This window comes from Erpetoichthys calabaricus, chromosome 12, assembly GCF_900747795.2.
Source record: "Erpetoichthys calabaricus chromosome 12, fErpCal1.3, whole genome shotgun sequence".
Taxonomy (NCBI): Eukaryota; Metazoa; Chordata; class Cladistia; order Polypteriformes; family Polypteridae; genus Erpetoichthys; species Erpetoichthys calabaricus.
Window position 1 is genome coordinate 161,116,154 of NC_041405.2, and position 22,417 is coordinate 161,138,570.

Consider the following 22,417-nt stretch of genomic DNA (forward strand, 5'->3'; position numbering starts at 1 on the left):
TTTGGGGTTCCATGGCCAGGAAACTCCCCAGACTTTAATCCCACTGAGAACTTGTGGTCAATCCTCAAGAGGCGGATGGACAAACAAAAACCCACCAATTCTGACAAACTCCAAGCATTGATTCTGCAAAAATGGGCTGCCATCAGTCAGGATTTGGCCCAGAAGTTGATTGCCAGCCTGCCAGGGTGAATGTCAGAGGTCTTGAAAAAGAAAGAAGGGCCAACACTGCAAATATTGACTCAGTGTATAAACTTCATGTCATTGTCAATAAAAGCCTTTGAAACTTCTGAACTGCTTGTAATTCTATTTCAACATACCAGAGAAACATCTATCACAAAGATCTAAAAACACTGAAGCAGCAAACTTGGTGAAAACCAACACTCGTGTCACTCTCAAAACTTGTGGCCACGGCTGTATTTGAGTTACCTTATCATCAGTGCACTGAATGGACAACTCTTCTGCAATCGAATGTCACAGCTTTGAACTTCTTAGTGAGATAGATAGATAGATAGATAGATAGATAGATAGATACTTTATTATCTATCTCACTAAGAAGTTCAAAGCTGTGACATTCGATTGCAGAAGAGTTGTCCAGATGCAAATCGTTGTGATAGTCAGATGGTTTTGGGTCAGTACATGTAAATTACTGAAAGTGAAATTGTGTGTTCTGTGACATCACTGAGTTTTCATTCTTACTTCAAATGCTTACTATCTTCTATTTAAACACTCTACCCATGAATGTGCTCGTATTCAGACTGTGTATGAGAAAACTCGTAACTCGATAGATCGCCTACCTCGAGTTAACTCGTATTTAGTAGTCAACGTGTTAATCACTTCATGATGCTGACACATTGCTTTGGTTCAATTGACCTCAAAACGTTTTGCTGTCGATTTTCCGCTTGTACTCTGCATCTGATGCTTCTTGTTAAACTCTCCAGCACCGATAGATTCCACTTGTATTGATATCGCTGCCAAAACCTTCCACCATGTTGGCCACTGGCTGCACCAACATTAGCATGGAAAAAGTCCAAGTGTGAATGCAGAAACTGAATCTTTAGCGACACGTCGCCATTTGTGGTTTTGTATGTTTGCTGCACGTTGTAGTTTGGTGCTCTGTAGTTGCCATTTTAAAAGAAATGTTTCCATAAATAAGTGATACCAAGATTAAGGAAGGCATCTGTCAAATACAGGAATCCTTCACCTTCCTTATCCATCGCTTCATGAAATGTTTCACCAGTCCAGGTTTTATATAAACTGCTCAAAAACATTAAAGGCACACTTTGAAAACACATCAGATCTCAATGGGGAAAAAATCCTCCTGGCTCTCTCTACTGCTATGGACTGATATGGTGATGTGTTAGAAACGAAAGGATGGAAATGAAAATGATCAACCGACCGACAGAGGGACACCCCGAAAATCAAAGTGAACAAATGATATGTCAGGTAGTTGAGCCCATTTGGCCGAAATTTCATTGCAGCAACTCACAATCGTACTCAGTAGTTTGTATGACCCCCCCCCACCCCCATGCCTGACAACGTCCTAATGAGATGACGGATGATGTCCTCCTGAGGGATCTCCTCCCAGATCTAGACCAGGACATCACTGAGCTCCTGGAGAGTCTGAGGTGTCGAATGGACCGAAACATAATGTCCACCCCCACCACCTAATCAAAGCACCGTGATGTCCCTCCATTGATGGATTAAAGTCCACACGACCGTCATCATCAAGTTCTTCCAATGAGAACTGATTGAGGTCATTGATGTGAGGTAGAATGCCTAGAGGGGGCTGGCCAGGTGGTCTCGGAACCCCTGCAGATTTTATTTTTTCTCCCGCCATCAGGAGGTCATTTTTTGTTTTTTCTGTCCTCCTTGGCCACTGGACCTTATTTTTATTTTATGTTAATTAGTGTTCCCTTATTTTAATTCTTATTTATTTTCTCTTTCTTCATTGTGTAAAGCACTTTGAGCTCCATCACTTGTATGAAAATGTGCGACAGAAATAAATGTTACTTACTCAGTTCAGCCCTCCATCCCTCTAGCTGTTCGGTTTATGGATTTTTATTTTACTATCCATTTAAACAGACAGTATGCAACTGTCGCCTACTTCTGTACTCGTCCGTTACTGTTTTACACATCTAACTACCTAATGGGACGCAGCACGTTTCCTGGACAGGTGCAGGTGTCTTTGAAGCTCAGTGGTCGGTGTGAACATCTCATCCATGTAAATTCAAGTATTTGTGTCAGCTCGGTTTCTTACCCAGTGGTGTAACTGGACTCTCTATTGGCCAAGATGAACGCGCCTACTTCCCTTATTAATCCCTGCTCACTTTGCATGTGATGCTGATGACTGCTTTCTATGCAGAGCTGACAAGGACTACAGATTGGACCGGTCTTAGGCCAATAATAATTCAACAAACACAAATTTAAAAAACTCAGTGCCAACAATCAAAAAACAGAGGATGAATCTTCCAGTCTTTGGAGGTCTAAACCATTTTAAACATTTTGTGCAAATCCATGTAAAGTTAACAAATGCATGGTGTATATTAACAACAGTGATTCAATAGATTAGAAACAAAATGAAGTGAACGCTTAATCATCTCAGTCTAACACCACGTCAATGCAGGTTCAGGGTTGTCAATCTGTCCAGTTAGGAAGCACAAGTGATTATGAATTAACTTGACCTGCTTTGGTGCAAATGAAAGTGACCACAGGTGACCTGGAGAGGCAACAGCAAGACAACCCCAAAAAGAGAATGCTGGCTCTCTCCTTATCCTTCCTGACTGATTCTTCTCCAGTTTTGTGTTCTCCTAGTGTGCTTGTCACTGCTGGTGGCATGAGACTGTACCTGAAGCTGGTTCAGGTGGCACGGCCATATATGTCATTGCAAGAAGGTTTGCTGCGTCACCAAGCACAGTCTCAAGAGCACAGAGGAAATACAAGGAGACAGGCTGTTACACAAGGAGAGCTGGACAGTGCTGAAGAAGGGCATCAGCCCAGCAGCAGGACCGCCATCTGCTCCTGTGTGTGGAGGAACAGGACGAGCAAGGCCAGAGCCCTCCAAAATGATCTCCAGCTGGCTTCTGGTGTGCATGTTTCTGACCAGATTGTCACAGACAGACAGTGGGGACCTGTGCTCACAGCCCATCGTTGTGTGGCTCGATTAGCATTTGCCAGGGAATACACAATTGACAGCCCTGTTCTCTTCACAAATGGCAGAAGATTCACACGGAGTAAATGGCAGACGTGAAGGAGTCTGGAGATGCTGTGGTGAATGTCATACAGCCTGCAACATTATCTGGCATGATCGGTTTGGCAGTGATGGTCTGGGGAGACATACCCTTGGAGGGTTGCACAGACCTCCACATGCTAGGCAATAGTACCCTGACTACTGTACTGGGATGAAATCCGCAGAGCCAATGTCAGATTTTAAGGTGATACAATGAGCCCTGGGTTCCTCCTGGTGCAGGACAATGCCAGGCCTCATACAGCCAGAGCGTGTAGACAGTTCCTGGATGATGAAGGTATTGATGCCACTGACTGACCCAAACATTCCCCAGACTTGAATCCAATTGAGAACCTCTGGGATTTTATGTATTGGTGCCTCTGATGCCACCAAGCAGCACCACAGACTGTCCAGGAGCTCACTGACGCCCTGATCCAGGTCTGTGAGGAGATCCCCCAGGACACCATCTGCCGTCTCATCAGGAGCAGGCCCAGATGATTTTGGGGGACCACACACACACTACTGAGTCACATTAAGAGTTGCCCTGATGAAATTCGCACAACTTGGATCAGCCTGTCATTTCAATGTTTGACTTTGATTTTTGGTGTGATGATGAATTGGCCCTCAGTGGGTTGGTGGTTTTGGCTTCCACTGACCGTTGTCACATCATTTTGTTGTCAATGAATTACACAGGATTACTTAGTAAAGATTTTCCACTTGAATATTTTGTTCATCGAGATCCGATGTGGGTCTTAAGTGCTCCCATAATTTTTTAGATGGTGGCACTGACCGGAAAGCAGGAGACAGAACTGGAGCTGGCAGAGATTTAAAGATGTTAAGATTTGCATTGAGTGTGACGAGGATGGACAGGATTAGAAATGATGACATTACAGGGTCAGCTAAGGTTGGACAGTTGAGAGACAAAGTCAGAGAGGTGAGATTGCGTTGGTTTGGACGTGCAGAGGAGAGATGCATGCTGGGTATATCGGGAGAAGGGTGCTAAGGATAGAGCTGCCAGGCAAGAGGAGAAGAGGAAGGCCTAAGTGAAGGTTTATGGATGTGGTGAGAGAGGACATGCAGGTGATGGGTGTGATAGAGCAAGATGACGAGGATAGAAAGATATGGAAGATGGATCTGCTGTGGCAACCCCTAATGGGAGCAGCCGAAAGAAGAAGATGAAGAAGTATAAATGGTAAGAAGGAAAAACATGAAAGTAAACTAGACCAAGGGCTACGAGACCAAAAACCAGGGCTGACACGTGGCAATGCGTAATGGCACACAGCTGTGTTAATTACACGTCAGAGCACTTCTTCTTACTCCCAGGATCTCATTAGTATAGTTGTGCCATCTCATTTGCTCCACGTTTGGCTCATAACTGTCTGCCCTTTGACAAAGTACATCAAAAGAGCTCAGTGAACACACGTGTGTACATGGAGGGGGGCTCACAAACTGCTCCTCCAGTAGGCTGACATTTCTTTTGTAATGGTCATATTGGATGGAAGCACATTTTCACAGTTTTCCTTTGTCTAAATAGTTCTCTGTGACCCTCCAACTACCCCATTAGAGTCTGCTGGTCTGAATCACATTCTTTATAAAGCTGGACACTTGGAATAAAATGCATCGTATAAAAACTACATTAACAAATATAGATTAGAAGAATACAAATTTAAGAGTTTTTTAAGACTGTAAGCCACTTTATGGCACAAAGTTTACAGGCTTTGGTATGAGAAGAACAAGCACATTTTATTCAAATTATTTAAGAACCGGTAAGGAAGGAAATTGCCAAAATGACAACTGTTTTTTGAAAGTCTACCTAATTGGTTATGGTTTTGAGATTTGAAGGTATAGCTAACCAGTTCTGCGCCTGTATTGGTTTTAATGTTTGGTTGCTTACTTATTAAGGGTGTGAGCATTTTCACTTGTTTTGGTGAATACTGACTCAATTAAATTGACCCCATTTGTAAGTCGCGTTAGATAAAAATGTTTCCTAAATGTCTACATTCAGTATGACAATTCAGATGACTTTTTCACATTTTGCTATGCTGCAGCCAATATGTTAAAATTACTTGTTTCCTGCCTTGTGCCCTGTGTTGGCTGGGATTGGCTCCAGCAGACCCCCGTGACCCTGTGTTCGGATTCAGCGGGTTGGAAAATGGATGGATGGATGGATACTTACATTCAATTTCTTTAACCTCATCAAGTGACACTCGATACCACAGAGTAACACATTGAAAAACAGGATTTTAGAAATTTTAGCCAATTTATTAAACATAAAAAACTGGACTATCACATGAACACAACTATTCAGACACATTGATTTGGCTCAGGTGCACTCCATTTGATTGATCATCATTGAGAAGTTTGAAGTTCAACTGCATTTAATTCAATTAGAACAGGGGTCCTCAATCACAGTCCTGGAGGGCCGCAGTGGCTGCAGGTTTTTGTTCTAACCCGTTTGCTTAATTAGAAAGCAATTCTTGCCAATAATTTAATTTCATGGCTTGCTAGTGCTTTAACTCTGCTATGTCAGGTGATTCTCAAATCCTAGATTTTTTTTCCCCCTTTCTACGGATATCATCCGAATGATCTGAAGGCTAAAATGGAGGAGTAATTCTCTGTCCTTCACTTTTTTCTCTTCACTTTACTTCCAAGTATTTAATTAAACCCAATAGTGCACAATAAATACACACAGGTGTAAATGGTAACAAGCTAAATGGAGAAATGCTGGTCTCTTTTGTTATTAGCATGTTATTGCTAATTAGGAGCAATTAAAAACCAAGAATACGGCTGTTTAAGACTAAAATAAGCAATAAGGGTTCAAAATTTTAACGAGCGAGACAACTAAAGTGAAGCAGAAGTGTCACTTGAGCAATAAGGGCTTCTTATTAAGCAATTGGGTTGGAGCAAAAACCTGCAGCCACTGCAGCCCTCCAGGACTGTGATTGAGGACCCCTGAATTAGAACACTTTAGATGAGAACACACCATTCAGCCCAACAAAGCTCGCCAGTCCTGTCCACTTATTCCTTCAAGTCGAGTTTTGAAAGTCCCTCAAGTCTTACTGTCCACCACACTACTTGGTCGCTTATTCCAAGTGTCTATCGTTCTTTGTGTAAAGAAAAACTTCCTAATATTTGTGCAAAATTTCCCCTGAACAAGTTTTAAACTGTGTGCCCGTGTTCTTGATGAACTCATTTTAAATTCACCGTCTCAGTCCATTGGACTGATTCCCTTCATCATTTTAAACACTTCAGTCAGGTCTCCTCTTCATCTCCTTAACGCTCAGCTCTTTTAATCTTTCCTCAGCACTCACCCCCTGTAGCCCTGAATCAGCCTAGTTGCTCTTCCCTGGACCTTCTCTAGTGTTGCGATGTCCTTTTTGTAGCCTGGTGACCAAAACTGCACCCAGGACTCCAGATGAGGCCTCACCAGTTTGTTATAAAGCTTGAGCAGACAGGCAGTCGACAGCTTTGAGTCCACTGTGACTCCTGTACTCTCGATGTTCAGACCGCCCATTGTGTACTCAAACTGCCTGTGTGTAAAATTCTTTATATTTACTGACATTAAATTTCATCTTCTACAAATCTGCCCAAGCCTGTCTGCTGTCCAAGTCCTTCTGTGATGATATAACGTACTGTATGTGTGTCGAACTCTGGTCCTGGAGGGCCACAGTGGCTGCAGGTTTTCATTCTAACCATAATTTTCATTAGTGACCAGTTTCTGCTGCTAATTAGCTTATTTTGCCTTAATTTAAATGAACCTGACTCAGGTCCCTTAGTGGTTTCTTTTTCCTTAATTAGCAGCCAAACAATAATGAGACAGAAAACGAGCTGCCACATGACCAACTCATCTGTGCCCATCACACAATATCTGAAAATAAAGAATGGTGAAGGTCTCAGTAAGGTTGATCTCTCAGGTCACCAAAACATTTTGACAATGTTCTTAGAAAAAACAGAAAATCAACAGTTGTGGAAATGTCTGCTGTGGCAGACTGAGGGCAGTAATTGGCCACGGAATTAAATAACTGGTTTAATTAGCAGCAGGAATCAGCTTCTCATTAAGAGATTGGTTGGAGTTTGAAAACCCAGTTTAGATGGTCATCTGTTGGCTCGTTTCACTTCTCATTTCTCTTTGGTTGTCATTTAATGAAGAAAGAACTAAATTCAGAGGAACGAATCCTTAAAAACAGGGCTATTAAAATCAAGGGAGGATAGCAGTGAAAACTGGTCACTTATTAGGAAAAAGGCTAGAATGAAAACCTGCAGCCACTGCGGCCTGGAGGTCGCCACCCCTGATATAATGGATTCCAGATTATCTACCAATTCACCTGTCTCGGTATCATCTGCAAACTTAACCAGCTGGTTATTTATATTCCTATCTAAATCATTTATAGATATTATACACTAGCTGTGTAAGCCTGTGCTGTAAAAAGCCTGAGGTCCTAAAAACTATTGAAATCATCAGAAAAAAACCTGAAATGTAGAGATGTCAGGTAATTGAAAGGAACTACTCTGGGCATCTCCTAGGAGGTTTAGTTTTGCCAGCGTGCTCACCTCACTTATGTATTAGCGGCGGGAGGAAAAGTAAAAGGGATACCGCTTTGCCGATGTACTTGCCTCGCTTGTGTATTAGCGGCCGGGCGAGTTTCTGTTTCCTCGGAGGTGGAGCCCTTACCCCGACTCCACCTCTCACTTATGGGCCAGACAAACACACTTCCACTTGTAGACGTTTATATATTACGGAAGGCACACACTTGTCTATAGAAGGCCCTCCAATTAGCAATGACCAAGCCATGAGGTCAAAGGATGTGCCTGGAGAATTTTTGTTGAGGTACAGATCTGGGAAAGGCAGTAGCATTGAAGGTCCCCAAGAGCACAGTGGCTTCCACCATTCTTAAAAGTGAAGAAGTTTAGAATAACCACCACACGACTCCTAGAGCTTGCTGTCCTGACAAACTGAGCAACTGGGGAAAAGACCTTGGTAAGAGAGGTGACCAAAAACCCAGTGGTCACTCTGACTAAGCTACAAGGAACCTGTATAGTGATGGGAGAAACTTCCAGAAAGACAACCATCACTGCAACACTCCACCAGTCTAGGTTTTATGGCAGAGTGGCCAGACAGACATGGAGTCTGGAAGAAGGAACCTCCAAGACTCTGAGACTGTACCAGACAAGATTCTGTGGTCTGATGAATTCAAGATAAGCATCATGTCTGGCGGAAACCAGGCACCACACACTACCAGTGCTGTAACAGTCCAAGGGTGAAGTATGATGGCAGCAGAATCAGGGACTGTGAGACTAGTCAGAGTTGAGGGAAAGTTGAATTTAGCAAAGTACAGAGAAGTCCTTAATGAAATTCTGCACCTCAGACTGGGCCAAAGGTTCAATGACCTGAAGTACAAAAAGCAAAGACAACCCAGGAGCGACTTAGGGACAACTCTAGGAATGTCCATCAGTGGCCCAGCCAAAAGCTACACTTGAACACAACAGAACATTAATGGAGAGAATTGAAAAGGCCTGTTGTCTACGGAAGGTCTCTGTCCAAGAGTGACACAGCTTGAGAGAATCTGCAGAGAAGAATGGTCGACGATCCACAAAAGCTTGTCATGCCATAGCCATGAAACCTTCCAGCTGATATTACTGCCGAAAAGCTGCACCTGAATACTTGTGTCAATAAGATATTTGAGGATTTTACTTTTAATACTGTCACCACACACGTGCACATGGGAGGCAGCTAAAAGGCTCAAAAGGCCATAATTCCTCACAAAACCAGGGAATGGCAGAGTGCACTAATCCTCGCTCTTTTCCATTAGCAGACTGATCATGGGAAATTCCGCTTGGTTCCCATACATCACTTCCAGTTCCGAAGTGAAAACGTCACTTTCGGTTCCTGTCTAATGACATCATTTCCCGTTTGCCTTCTATATAAGCACCATGTTTGCCTACTGCCGTTGTTCTTTGTTATGGACTGATCTGTATCATTTGAACCACAATTTTGCTACACCTTTGGCAGCCAAATGCAAATATACGGGCGGCTGCTGCCAAACCTCTTTCAGTGTTGTGTGGATCATTTACAGTGGTGTAGTCGGCAGGATAAATGACTCCATGAAAAAGCAGGAGCTGGACCTGAAAAAAGAAGTCCAACCCTTCAGGGCCCCGGTGGGAAAGTACCGAACCAGAGTGGCTGCAGGTCGAGGGGACCAGGCGCAAGCTCCATCCCAGGGGTCAGTATATAATACAGTACACAGGGAGAGTACGAAGGGGGCTTACAGAATAGAGCCATGCTGGACGGGGGAAGTCCTGGAGACTTGTTACGGGCTCTCGGAGGTGGAGTTTGCCCCCCCCCCCCCAAGCAGGCGAGTAAAGTATCCTTATGGAAATTTGACCCAGAGTGGTCAACCCCGTTCTCAGGCGTTTGACCTATGGGTAAGACTCAGGTGTTGGCTAAGGCCAAAGGGAGATAATGCACAGCAGGTGGTGGAACACATCGCCTGTTTTTTTCTGGTGAACGCCTCGCCCAGCTGGCCTGGGGACAATTAATAAAAAAAACCTGATCGACCTCATAGAGCAAGGATTAGTGCACTCTGCCATCCCCTGGTTTTGCGAGGAATTACCGCCTTTTAAGCCTTTTAGCTGCCTCCCATGTGTACGTGTGTGACAATACATTTGCTTTGTCGTTCTTGGGTATTAGGTGTTGCTTGATGAGCGAAAAAAAGGAATCAAAATGATCTGTGAAGAAGGCTCAACAAAAATTTGAAAAAAGTGAAGGAGCCTGAATACTTTCTGAATCCTCCATATGTGACCCAACAAAACCGTTCATAATGCTGCCCTGCTTACTCCATCGCTTTCTTAAGTGTATTGTGATTCATACACATGCAATGACAATAAATAAATACGAGATACAGGATAGAGAATGACTGATGTACAACCACGGATATGGAAGAACATTCACTTCAGAGATCATTGTCCTTACCTGTGTTTCCCAGCTGTTTGTAAAACCTGTACTCCAGATGCAGCTGTGGGGCCCTCGATTTTATTGGTTCCTGTAAAAGTGACAAACACAAGAGAGTCAGGTTAACCTTTCACACCCTACAATACAATTCCAATTGAGTCACCCTAACTTCTCAGAAGTTCTTTTATCCACTGCAGGAGTCTGTGCTTCTTAATCATGCATTTAAATACCAATTTATACCTTTTGGTGCAATGAAGCATTGGCTGCTTTTCTTGCAGTTCATACAGATGTGGACACATTTGTTGGTCCCCTTCCAGCACATTGAAAAAGTGCCATGCCCCCTGGAAAGTGATGACATGAAAAGCCCTGCATACCTTTGAAATGTCACTGAATAAAGTAAAGTAAAGCAAGAGTGACGAGAGATCAAGTGTCGCTTATTCTACAGGGAGATTCACTCGAAAGGGGGCCCCGAATTTTCTGTCGTAACTCCCGTTAGGATGAAGCAATCTGAACCCAAAATATCCGCTCTATCCCTTGACACATATGTTACCGATTGCATTGGTTTGCGTTTTCTGCCAGACACATTCCGACGCAGCACTCCATGTTCCTGAACGTATCTTTATGCGCCTTGGTGGGAAATAGAAGCAATTTCATGTTGGATGTTTTCCTTCAAATCTTCCACAGTGCGAGGCCTGTTTCAAAAGACTTTTCATCTGAGTGGACCCCAAAGGAAGAAGTCTGGTGGTGTCAGATCTGGCGACCGTGGTGGCCAAAGCCCCTGTTGCCGAAGAAGGACTCCATTTCTGCCATGCACTCCTTGCCGATGTGTGACACGTTGCTCCATCTTGCAGGAAGTCACCTTCCGTTAACTCACGATCATCCAGTTGATTCTGAATTGGTGACACAAAAACGCTGCTCAATACTGTACACCACCATCCAGATGAGAAGTCAAGTGACTGAGTGAAGGGGTACGGGCAGTAGGCACGCAGAAGTTGCAAACAGAGGTTAAACGTTGCGACGGCTGTCCGGCACCTACCTCATCGCTCTGATGCAGGGGCATCCCAGCCTGTTCGAAGCTCCATATACTGAGGAGCACATTGCATGTTGTTTCGTTCAGATTGCTTCGTCTTAGCGAGAGTTATTACAGAATATTCGAGGCCCCCTTTGAGTGAATCTCCCTGCACACACTTGTTTGGACCCCTAGAAAAGATCCTAAATACCATTTTTACTCATGTACCATGTGCCCTTGTGGAAGACGTGCACCCTAATTTTTACAAAGAAAATCGCGAAAACCGTTATATATAAAAGGCAAATCCCACTGACTCACTCATCACAAAATCTCCCGAACCATGAGGACTTGAAATTTGGAATGTGGGTTACCCCTTGGCCCATAGGAGCTCGCTAAGAAACAGTTTTGAAAATTTCGTGGTCCAACTGCGTTCGGTTTGTATGTCTGTCTGCTTTTCACGAGAGAATTACTTAATAGATTTAGATCTGGTTGTTTTCTATAATTTGCTTGAACTTTCCGGTTGATTTTCTGGCTTCTCTCATCGCGCTAAGTACCAGAGTTCGCTTGGGGTAGCGATGTATTTATGCAAATCCAAGAGAGTGGCTGTGGGCCGAGAGCAGGGGGGGCGGGGCCTTCCTCAGTCACTCGCCAGCCTCTGTTCGAGTCACTGTATCTGTCGCCACGTGTTGGAGTGCACCTCGCCTCCACTTAGCTAGCGATACCGGTTTGTTTAGCAGACATTATCATCTACAGATTGTTAAGGAGTAACGTTTGATGTTTTTGAAAAAAGGTCGGAGTTAAGTGTGTTTTAGAGCAGGGGTCACCAACTCCAGTCCTGGAGGACCACCTTGGCAGCAGGTTTTCATTCTAACCCTTTTCTTAGTGAGTGACCTGTTTTTGCTGCTAATTATTTAATTGACTTGCTCTTGAAGATTCAGGCCCCCGAATTATTTCGTTTTTCCTCATGAGATTGAAAATGAACCAGAACCAGGTGTTTATCATACGATGCCTGAAAATAAAGAAAGGTGAAGGTCTCAGGAATGCTGATCTGCTCAGATCCGCAAAACATTTGACCAGAGCTCTTAGAAAAGAGAAAATCAATAATCTCAGAAATGTCTGTTGTCGCACAATGAGAGCAGCAGCAAGCCACGGAATTAAAGAACGAGTTTAATTAACGACAATACTTGGTGCCTCATTAAGCAACTGGTTGGAGTTTGAGACCCTGACTTAGTTGGTCTTCTGTTGGCTCCCTCACTTCACATTTCATTTCTGTTTGGGTGCCATTTAAGGAAAGAAATGAAGCAACTCAGAGGATCAAATCTTGAAAAATAAGTCCATTAAAATGAATTTACAAGAAGTTAATTAGATAGATAGACAGATCTCTATTGTCATTGTCACTTTTACAAAGGAACAACGAAATTGAAGGTGCAATCGACTCAGTGTGAGGAATAAGAGTTAAAAAGACAAAAAGACAAGAGAGAAAACAATAACAAACTGAATAGTAATAAATATACAAATTGCACTTGTTGACTCAAGGTCTATAGATAGATAGATAGATACTTTATTAATATTGCACATTGGTAGAATAATACGGAGCAGTTTTATTCTGAGTTCAGGGCCATGATTGCTTTCGGATAAAAGCTGTTTTTAAGGCGGTTTGTCCTAGTTTTCATTGCTCTGTATCTCTTGCCCGATGGCAAAAGCTGGAAGAGGCAATGACTGGGATGTGATGAGTCCTGTGAAATGTCTATTGCTTTTTTGCGGCTTCGGGAGGTGTAGATTTGTTCCAGAGTGGGGAGGGTACAACCAATTGTTCTCTCCGCTGTCCTGATGACCCTGTGGAGCGCTTTCTTTTCTGAGGAAGCGCAGCTGCCGTACCACACACACAGTCCGTACGTGAGCACACTCTCGATGGAACAGTGATAAAAAGCAAGGAGCAGATTTTTTGGGAGGTGGTTATTTCTGAGAATTCTCAGATAATACAGTCTCTGCTGCGCCTTCTTTAGCAGCTCCTTGGTGTTGGCACTCCAGGTCAGGTCATCTTCCAGCTCCATACCCAGAAACCTGAACACCGGGACCCTCTCCACACAGGCCCCGCCAATGATGAGTGGCTGGATGTCAGTTTTGTTTTTCCTAAAGTCAATAACAAGCTCCTTTGTTTTTTTGTTGTTGAGGAAATTAGCAGCACAAACAGAGCACTCATTAAAAAAATTAGGGTTAGAATGAAAACCTGCAGCCACAGTGGTCCTCCAGGACCGGACTTGGCAACCCCTGATTTAGACAGGGGACGCTCTTCTGTCAGAGCTGCACATGATCAGATACAGTACGGATGTCTGTTGATTTTTAAAGTTTGTCCCGTTTCATTACTATGGGGGTGAAGTCACAGGGAACAGCTAGTTGCAATATAATAAGTTAACATTTCCAATTTCACATCTACTAATTTGATTAAACTATTATTTCTTCTAGCCTTTTTACATAAATACAGCTTCTTATTTTAAATTGGAGGGCGGCACAGTGGCGCAGTGGGTAGCGCTGCTGCCTCGCAGTTGGGGACCTGGGTTCGCTTCCCGGGTCCTCCCTGCGTGGGTTTCCTCCCACAGTCCAAAGACATGCAGGTTAGGTGGATTGGTGATTCTAAATTGGCCCTAGTGTGTGCTTGGTGTGTGGGTGTGTTTGTGTGTGTGTCCTGCGGTGGGTTGGCACCCTGCCCGGGATTGGTTCCTACCTTGTGCCCTGTGTTGGCTGGGATTGGCTCCAGCAGACCCTCGTGACCCTGTGTTCGGATTCAGCGGGTTGGATAATGGATGGCTGGATTTTAAATTGGTAAGTTTTACCCTATGCTTAATATTACTCAATCTTTGTAACTTCTTGAATAAATAATATAAAAAAGCTCCAACAGTAAACACAAACTTTAACAGGCAGCCTGTCCGCTTTCACTCAGAGAGGTAAATAAGTTAAGCTGAATTACAAACAGAGGAGTCGGACTCGGTGGTACCACAAATTGTGATGTCCGTGTCAGAGTTTTTGTGTTCCGACTACTCATCCCAGGCTGCACGCAGACGCACATCACTTCGGTTGTCTGTGTGGTGTTGAAATGGAGGAGGAGGAGGCGTTCACGTGTCTGCCTCTTAGTTTCTTGTTGTAATGTTAGGTGGCTTCATGTTGCTTATGGCTGCTGCTGTTGTGTGTGTTCAAGGCCATGTTGCTAACTGGCAGGAATTCTACCATACACGTAACAAACAATCATCAGGGATCATCCAGAGATGAGAAAGACCGGGCACTTTAATGCATTCTGATACAATAATGCAATGCTGCACAGCACACAGTCACCGATGAGTCACTATTAAAGAGTCCATCATTAAAAATGCAACACGCTAAAAGTAAGCAAGGGTCACGGTACATTTATTTTCTGCAATGCATCAGTTGAAGAGCCATGGTGTTTTATGAAGATGGCAGCGTTTCATGTTTTAGACTGAAGAACAGATGTCATCTCGGATTACAAAAGGGAAAAAAAGGAGGCAACACAATAAAAGGCAAATAAAATACAGTAAGAAAACAAACGGTTTAGGTTGAGACTCCTCATACGGCCAATCGGCCCCTCATTACACGATGGCACTTGTTCAGATAGCAGTAACGACTTTTGAAATTGCATCTACCAACTCTCGTCAGATAGAATGAAATAATTCAGTTAATGCTACCACCTACAACACAGAACTCTAATCAGGGACGGCTTCAGACAGCCATCTTCAATACAAAAAAGAGAAAAATAATAATAATGTACAATAGCGGCGTGTGTCCATCAATAGAGGAAGTGGAATATTATAAAATGGAAAAAGAAAAGGCTGTTGAAGCAAATGCAAAGAAACTGGAAGCGCTGGTAGTTTTATCAAATGAATCGATTACCGACGCATGTAGGATTCAGTCACTTTACAACTGCGTGTGCGTCTATTTAACCTGAGGGGGGCTGCAGAGTCTCTTTCCAGGCACTTTCTGCATTGGGAGCCAATTACTGCTGCTAATGGGAGAATCTGCTTTGGATTTCATTTTAAATGACTTGATTTTAAGATTCAGAACTGTTAATTATTTTCTTTTTATCCCTTAAATGGCAGCTAAAGATTAACCAACAGATGACCAACTTGACCCCTTTTGCACCATTGTGTCCATCATTCAAATAAATTTTGAGTTTTGGTTTTATTTTTGGATTTTCATTTGATATACTGTTTATCCCCGAGGGGAAACTGTCTCATCACATGACCTGTGGGGGTCATAGTGCAGGGGGAGCCACTGTACAGCGCAGCACCACTGGAGCAACTGTTCAGGTTAAGGGCTTGAGCTCAAGAAGATACATTAACACTAGAATTAGCGAAGCCTGCGAAAAAACTCGTAATCCCGGCCCACCTTAAATTCCTTTGCACCTCTCTGTCGGCCTCTTTTGTGTTGTAAATGTGTCGATCAGCACAAGCGGCCTGCTATCCCATCGCCCCCACCACCCAACATATTAGGATTCCTCATGGCAGTAATGGGATTTGAACTGGCAACCTCCCAGATACCAGTGCAGACCCTTAGCCACAGAGCCACCACTCAGCCCTAAATATCGGCTTCAATAAGCTATTTGAAACACACAAAAAGTTCAGAGAAATTGTCATCTGCTCTGGTCTACAAAATCGTTTTCACAGTACACAGAATGGTGGAAACAATTTATTTTAGAACATTAGAACACTCTAGACGAGGACAGGCCATTCAAGCCAACAAAGCTTGCCAGTCCTCTCCACTAATTTCTTCCAAAAAAAAAAACAAAGTCGAGTTTTGAAAGTCCCTAAAGTCTTACTGTCCACCATACTACTTGGTCGCTTGGTCTATCATTCTTTGTGTAAAGAAAAACTTCCTAATGTTTGTGTGAAATTTCCCCTTAACAAGTTTCCAACTGTGTCCCCGTGTTCTTGATGAACTCATTTTAAAATAACAGTCTCGATTCACTGGACTAATTCCCTTCATAATTTCATAATGGGTCTCCTATTAATCTCCTTTTGCTTAAACTGTAAAGGCTCAGCTCTTTTGATCTTTCCTCATAACTCATCTCCTGTAGCCCTGAATCAGCCCAGTCGCTCTTCTCTGGACCTTTTCTTGTGCTGCTATGTCTATTTTGTAATAAGGAGACTCAAACTGCACACAGGACTCCAGATGAGGCCTCACCAGTGTGTTATAAAGCTTGAGCAGAACCTCCTGTGACTTGTACTCCACACGTCAAGGCGCTATATAACCTGACATTCTGTGAGCCTTCTTAATGGCTTCTGAACACTGTCTAGAAGTCACTGGCTTACAGTCCTCTACGACTCCTAAATCCTTCTCATGAGGTGGACTCTCGATTTTCAGACCTCCCATTGTGTATTCAAACATCACATTTTTACTTCTTATGTGTAATTCTTGACATTTACTGACATTAAATTTCATCTGCCACAAATCTGCCCAAGCCTGTCTGCTATCCAAGTCCTTCTGTAATGATATAACGGATTCCAAATTATCTGCCAAGCCACCTATCTTGGTATCATCTGCAAACTTCACTCACTTGTTACTTATGTTCCTATCTAAATCATTTATAAATATTAAAAATAGCACCGACCCCTGCTGGTCACCACTCTTAACATCAGCCAATTCTGATGAGGTTCCTCACACCATCACCCTTCCTGTGTCTGAGCCAATTCCTCACCCATCTAAAAACATCACCCTGAACTGCCACTTCTTTTAGTTTAATGTCCATACTCTCATGTGGCACCTTATGAAATGAATTCTGAAAGTCCAGATAAATAATCTCATCTGCTCCTTTCTGGTCGTATCCTTTTGTTGCCTCCTCATAGAATTCCAGCCTGTAAGTCAAACACGACCTCCCTCTTCTGAGCCCATGCTGACTGTTCCTAATAACTCCTGTCCTTGCCATGTGTTGGTCCATCTTATCCTTAATAATTCCTGACATTATTTTTCATGTGATGCGTGTTAAGCTTACTGGCCTGTAGTTGCTCTGATCTGCCCTGTCACCCTTTCTTATATAATGGTATGATATTTGCCATTTTCCAGTCCTTCAGAATCTCTCCAGTGCGCAGTGACTTCCTAAAAATATGTGCCAAGGATTTATATCTGCACTCGCTGGCCTCCTTAAGAACTCGAAGATAAATATGATCTGGCCCTAGTGATTTGTTTGATTTCAGCTTATTTAGTGTGAGCAGCTCTTCTCTCTCTACAATTTCCAAATCCCTCAGTATCTCCTTAGTAGTCCCTGTTACTGCTCTGAGGTTATCCACTTGCTCACTTGTAAACACCTCAGAAAAATGTGAGTTTAGAAAGTCTGCTATTTCGTTGTTTGTATCTTTTAATCCCCCTTTACTATTTCTGATGTGCTTCTTCTCCTCCTTGACTGTTCTTTTACTACTTTAATAATCTCTTAGGGTCGTCTTTCATCTTATCTGTTATTTTCCTCTCCAACTGTCTTTTAGCCTCCCTGATATCCTCCTTAATGGTTGCCCTCATGTTCTCATACGCTCTACGATTCACTTTGCAATCATTAGTCTTATATGCCTTTATAAAGCAGTTTTTTCCTTTGCAACTTCTTTTTTAAATCTTTATTAATCCACTGTGGAGTTTTTAAAAATTTTCTATTAATTCCAATTTTAGGTCTGTATCCATCCTGCATTATATTTTTAAACCTGTTCCACTGCTCCTCGACTGTCTCCACACTTTTAAGCTTATCCTCCTTAGACTGTCGCATCTGCTCAAAATTAGCCCTACTAAAGTTCAGCTTAACAATTTTAGTCTTTGCATCTGCACTCTTACAAAATACTGACAATTGTATATTATGGTCACTTGCAGTTTTAGAGTCGACCAGGAACTCCTCCGAATACCAGAGTGTTCTTGAGTCAAATAAGAAGTCATCTGTCTGACAGCTAAAGGTTGGCCAAAATTGGGTCATGCAACAGGACAAATCTACAACAGAATGGCTGAAAAAGAAAATCAAGATGTGGCAACGGCCCAGTCAAAGTCCAGACCTCAACCCGACTGAAATGCTGTGGCGGGACCATAAGAGAGTCATGTAAAAACAAATGGCCACCAACCTCAATGAACTGAAGCAACGTTATAAAGGAGAGCAGGCCAAAATTCCTCTACAACGATGTGAGAGACAGATAAAGACGGACAGAAAACGAGGATTTCACGTTATGGCTGCTAAAGGTGCTTCTACAAGCTGTTGAATTGTGGGGTCTACTTAGTTTTTCACCACATTGGCTTTTCCATTTTGGCTTCAGTCTTGTTAAATAAAGACTCCATGGAATCTGTTGTGTGTTGTTTCATATCTGAGGTTACATTTAAATTATTTTAGAACTGGGTAAAGATCCAGATGTTTTTTATAATGTCCTGATGTGTAAAATCATACAACTGTAAGAGGGGGATACTTTCTTTTGCACACGACTGCATACTAGATATTTATCTGGAATACGAGGGTAAATCCAAAAGTAAAGGCGATTTGAAAATCACGCAGTAACCAAAATGGAGAGAAGCTGATGCAATTCACCAAGTTTGTGAGGGCTGATGGGTAGTGCCAATACACACAGTGCAGCGCACTGCTGTTAGTTCAGTGAAGATAAAGGTATGAAACTTTTAATATTTCGTATTTAATTTACAATGTACTGATTACTCAGGGGCAGTCTGTGCGTGTCAAAGCCGTTTCTTGCCTGCAGAGCTTTTATGTGTACATAGATAACATTATTAGGTTTACAGCCAGCACCCTGGCCTCACGTCTGCGGGCAGAAGGACGGACTCACTTTCATTGGCTCCTGGGTGGTGGGGAGCAACAGCTTAAGGGAGTCCGAGTTCAGTTTAACTTTTCAGTTAGTGGCTGTTTAGTCTTCTTTGTTTGAGTGTTTTTATATATTTCAGAATATGTGGATGCCTTTTGCATTTCCTTAAAAGATGGAAATCATTTCCCACCTTTGCGGTTGCTGGCATTCAGAAGCCGAGGTAGGATAGGTGGGCAAGAAAGAGTTTTCCTTTAATAAAAACGGAGGTGGCCGGGAAAACGGGGTTTCAAGCGATCGACCCACAGAGTAGAGCAAGGGTGCTCCACGTGAACAGAGCTGGCCAACTCAAGAGCAGTGTGGTGGCTCAGCAATTGGCTGCCATACAGCAGCAGTAAGTTTACTCCTGTGAGCCATTTTACTCATTTAACTCCTTACGGTGGGAGGCTACACCAGAGTCCTGCCTACACATCACTTCATTCACATGGAGCCAGCGCAGTGCTCTGCAAATTCAAGCTCTGCTGATCGAAACTTTCTGAATTTTGTTTTCTTTCTTCAAAATATTTCTGATCCACAGCAGGTTGAATCTACAGACTGCAATATAAACCAAAGTCTTTAATGACCTCTTGGGCACGGCCATCAGCAGTGTGTCTGTCTGCGGAGAGAGTGGTTTACTTACCTTGGCAGTGACATTCATGACTCTGGTGACTCTTCCTATGAAGAGGGGCATGGGGGGTCATGAGGTCGCTGGAAAGGGGTGTGTGACACAAAAGGACAAAGGTCCAAGACTTTAGAGTCCTGGTGCTCCCTGTTTGTGAGACTGGATGCTATCCAGTGACTTGAGACGAAGACTGGACTCCTTTGGTACTGTCTCTCTCCGGAAAAATCCTTGGGTACCGTTGGTTTGACTTTGTGTTGCTCATGGAGTCCCGAATGAGGCACATGACCTGCATGGTGAAGGAGCGTCAGTTACGGCACTACGGCCATGTGGCGCGTTTCCCCGAGGGTGATCAGAGTCGTAAGATCCTCATTGTTGGGGACCCGAGTGGCTGGACTGCGGCAGATAGAGGGTCATTTCCGGAGGGTGGGACTGGACCACGTCTCTGCCTGGGGGGTTGCCAACTTGACTTGACTTGATGTGTTTCTAGTATCACCTGCTAAAGGCTGCATATGCAGACGTCTTTCCTTTTCACTCTCATTACAAGTGTAGTGTTGCGACTAGCCGACGTTACACCACTTCAGGTTTCACACCACACGTCATGCAATACGAAAAGAGGCAGAGGCAGAGGACAGCAAAATAAATGGGTCAGGTCACGCAATTCAAGTAGAGAGATGATAACTCCATCAACATTCAGTCAAGACACCGGTAATACTCTCACCAAAGAGATGGAGAAACAGAGCACTTCAAAGAGTCAGGACTGGTCAGGACATGCAGGAAGACCCGGGGGGTTGTGGTCAGGCCTGCGCTCAATTCCAGTGCAAGGGGTCTCAGCAAATTGAAACGGTTTGTGGAAGCTCATCAGATCGCCTGTTGCACACGCAATTTTTCTTCCCTCGTTTCAAGTGGTTTAGGAATGCATCAGCAGCAAGAGATATAATATTATGGAAATGATCTCGAGTGTCACTCATTTGTCACAAATGGACGGAAAACTTGATGGTAACTGAAGGCTATGCCGCCTACATAACAGCCACAACATCTCTCGTTCTCACACAATGCTGAACCACATGAGGCAGAGGCAGAGGCAGAGGCCTGCTGTTTCTGTGGATTGAAATGCATTTTTGAAGATTAGGTTTAACGTTTTGAACGTCAAACATACAAATAAAAAACAAACCGCAATAGAAAACACGATCACTTCAAGAGGTGGGCAACTGGATGCACCGATTTGACTCGTGTGTCAAAAACGTTTACTGCAGGAGTTGGAGTGGACAGTCAACTGCTTGATCTGGTGTACCAGTTTTGCATTTTCTTATGTGATGGACTTTTTACTAGTATGCTAAAAACGAGTGAAGACATGTGATCACATCTAAACGTACAACAAACTGTGGAAAACAACAGGAAACGCGATTTTTATTGGTGTTCATTGAACTGCCTGTCTGTGTCTGTGTGTGTGGACTTGTTTGTGAACTGTGTGCAATAAGTGAGCCTGGCCCTTTAAGACAATTACCCAAAGTGCTGTGCAGTTGACACAGAGTGGTGAACGGACTCCTGGCCCCCTAAATCTGCATTGGATTAAGTGGGTCTGATAACGCGTGATAAGGTATGCATGTTTAAAGCTGTCCACTTGAAGTGGGACGAGAAGGCCAGGGATAAAGCCGGGGGGGGGGGGGGGGGCTTGTCCTGTGTCAGCTCTGCGGCCATTTAAGTCAGTGAGTGAGAAGCTGCGCCGTCAAGAGTCCTGCAAATGACTCCATCTGAACAGCCAAGCGTTAAGAAGTACTTTGATAGAGAAAAGGGCACATGTCTGTACACAATCATTATTTATTGAAAAATGTTTCTAAAGTATTCATAAAATGTGTATGGATTCCAATCTCTGCTCAGTCTTATTTAGGCACAGAATTCTTTTGTAAATACGGTTATTTCCATCTTTAATAATAACAATCATTCTGTACATTTATATAGCACTTTTCTCACAACTCAAAGCACTTTACAGAGTGAGTGTGGAGCCACTTCAACCATCACTAATGAGTAGCATCCACCTGCAATGGCTGCCATTTTTACACCAGTACGCTCACCACACATGAGCCGTTAGGTGTTGAGAGACAGTTAGCCAGTTAGAGACAGAGGATAATTGGGGGCCAGAATGAATTTAGCCTGGATATTGGGATACATCCTACTCTTTATGAAGAGTAAAGGCGGAGTGGTGGCTCTGAGGCTAGGGATCTGCACTGGTAATCGGAAGGTTGCCGGTTCGAATCCCATAAATGCCAAAAAGGGACTCTGCTCTGTTGGGCCCTTAACCTGCAATTGCTGAGCACTTTGAGTAGTGAGAAAAGCACTACAGTAATCCCTCGCTATATCGTGCTTCGCCTTTCGCGGATTTTATATGTAAGCAAATTTAAATATATATCGCAGATTTTTTGCTGGTTCGTGGGATTTCTGAGGACAATGGGTCTTTTAATTTCTGGTACATGCTTCCTCAGTTGGTTTGCCCAGTTGATTTCATACAAGGGACGCTATTGGCAGATGGCTGAGAAGCTACCCAACTTACTTTTCTTTCTCTCTCTTTCTCTGCTCCTGACGGAGGGGGTGTGAGCTTCAACAGCTTTGTGCCACCGGTGCTTCGCATACTAAAAAGCCAAACAGCCCTATTGATTTGTTTGCTTTCTCTGTCTTTATGACAGTCTCTGCTCCTGACACACACTCCTTTGAAGAGGAAGATATGTTTGTATTCTTTTAATTGTGAGACAGAACTGTCATCTCTGTCTTGTCATGGAGCAGAGTTTAAACTTTTGAA

At 43.4% G+C, this 22,417-nt stretch overlaps 1 protein-coding gene across 2 annotated transcripts in view; it reads right to left on the reverse strand.

The window, feature by feature from the left end:
- Positions 1–22,417, reverse strand: part of csnk1g2b (casein kinase 1, gamma 2b) — a 193,804-nt gene that overhangs the window by 62,426 nt on the left and 108,961 nt on the right. For both annotated transcript variants that reach the window (XM_028816647.2, XM_028816646.2), the window contains exon 3: positions 10,194–10,263. In XM_028816647.2, coding sequence (XP_028672480.1) covers positions 10,194–10,263 — 70 coding nt within the window. The remainder of the gene's footprint in view (positions 1–10,193; positions 10,264–22,417) is intronic.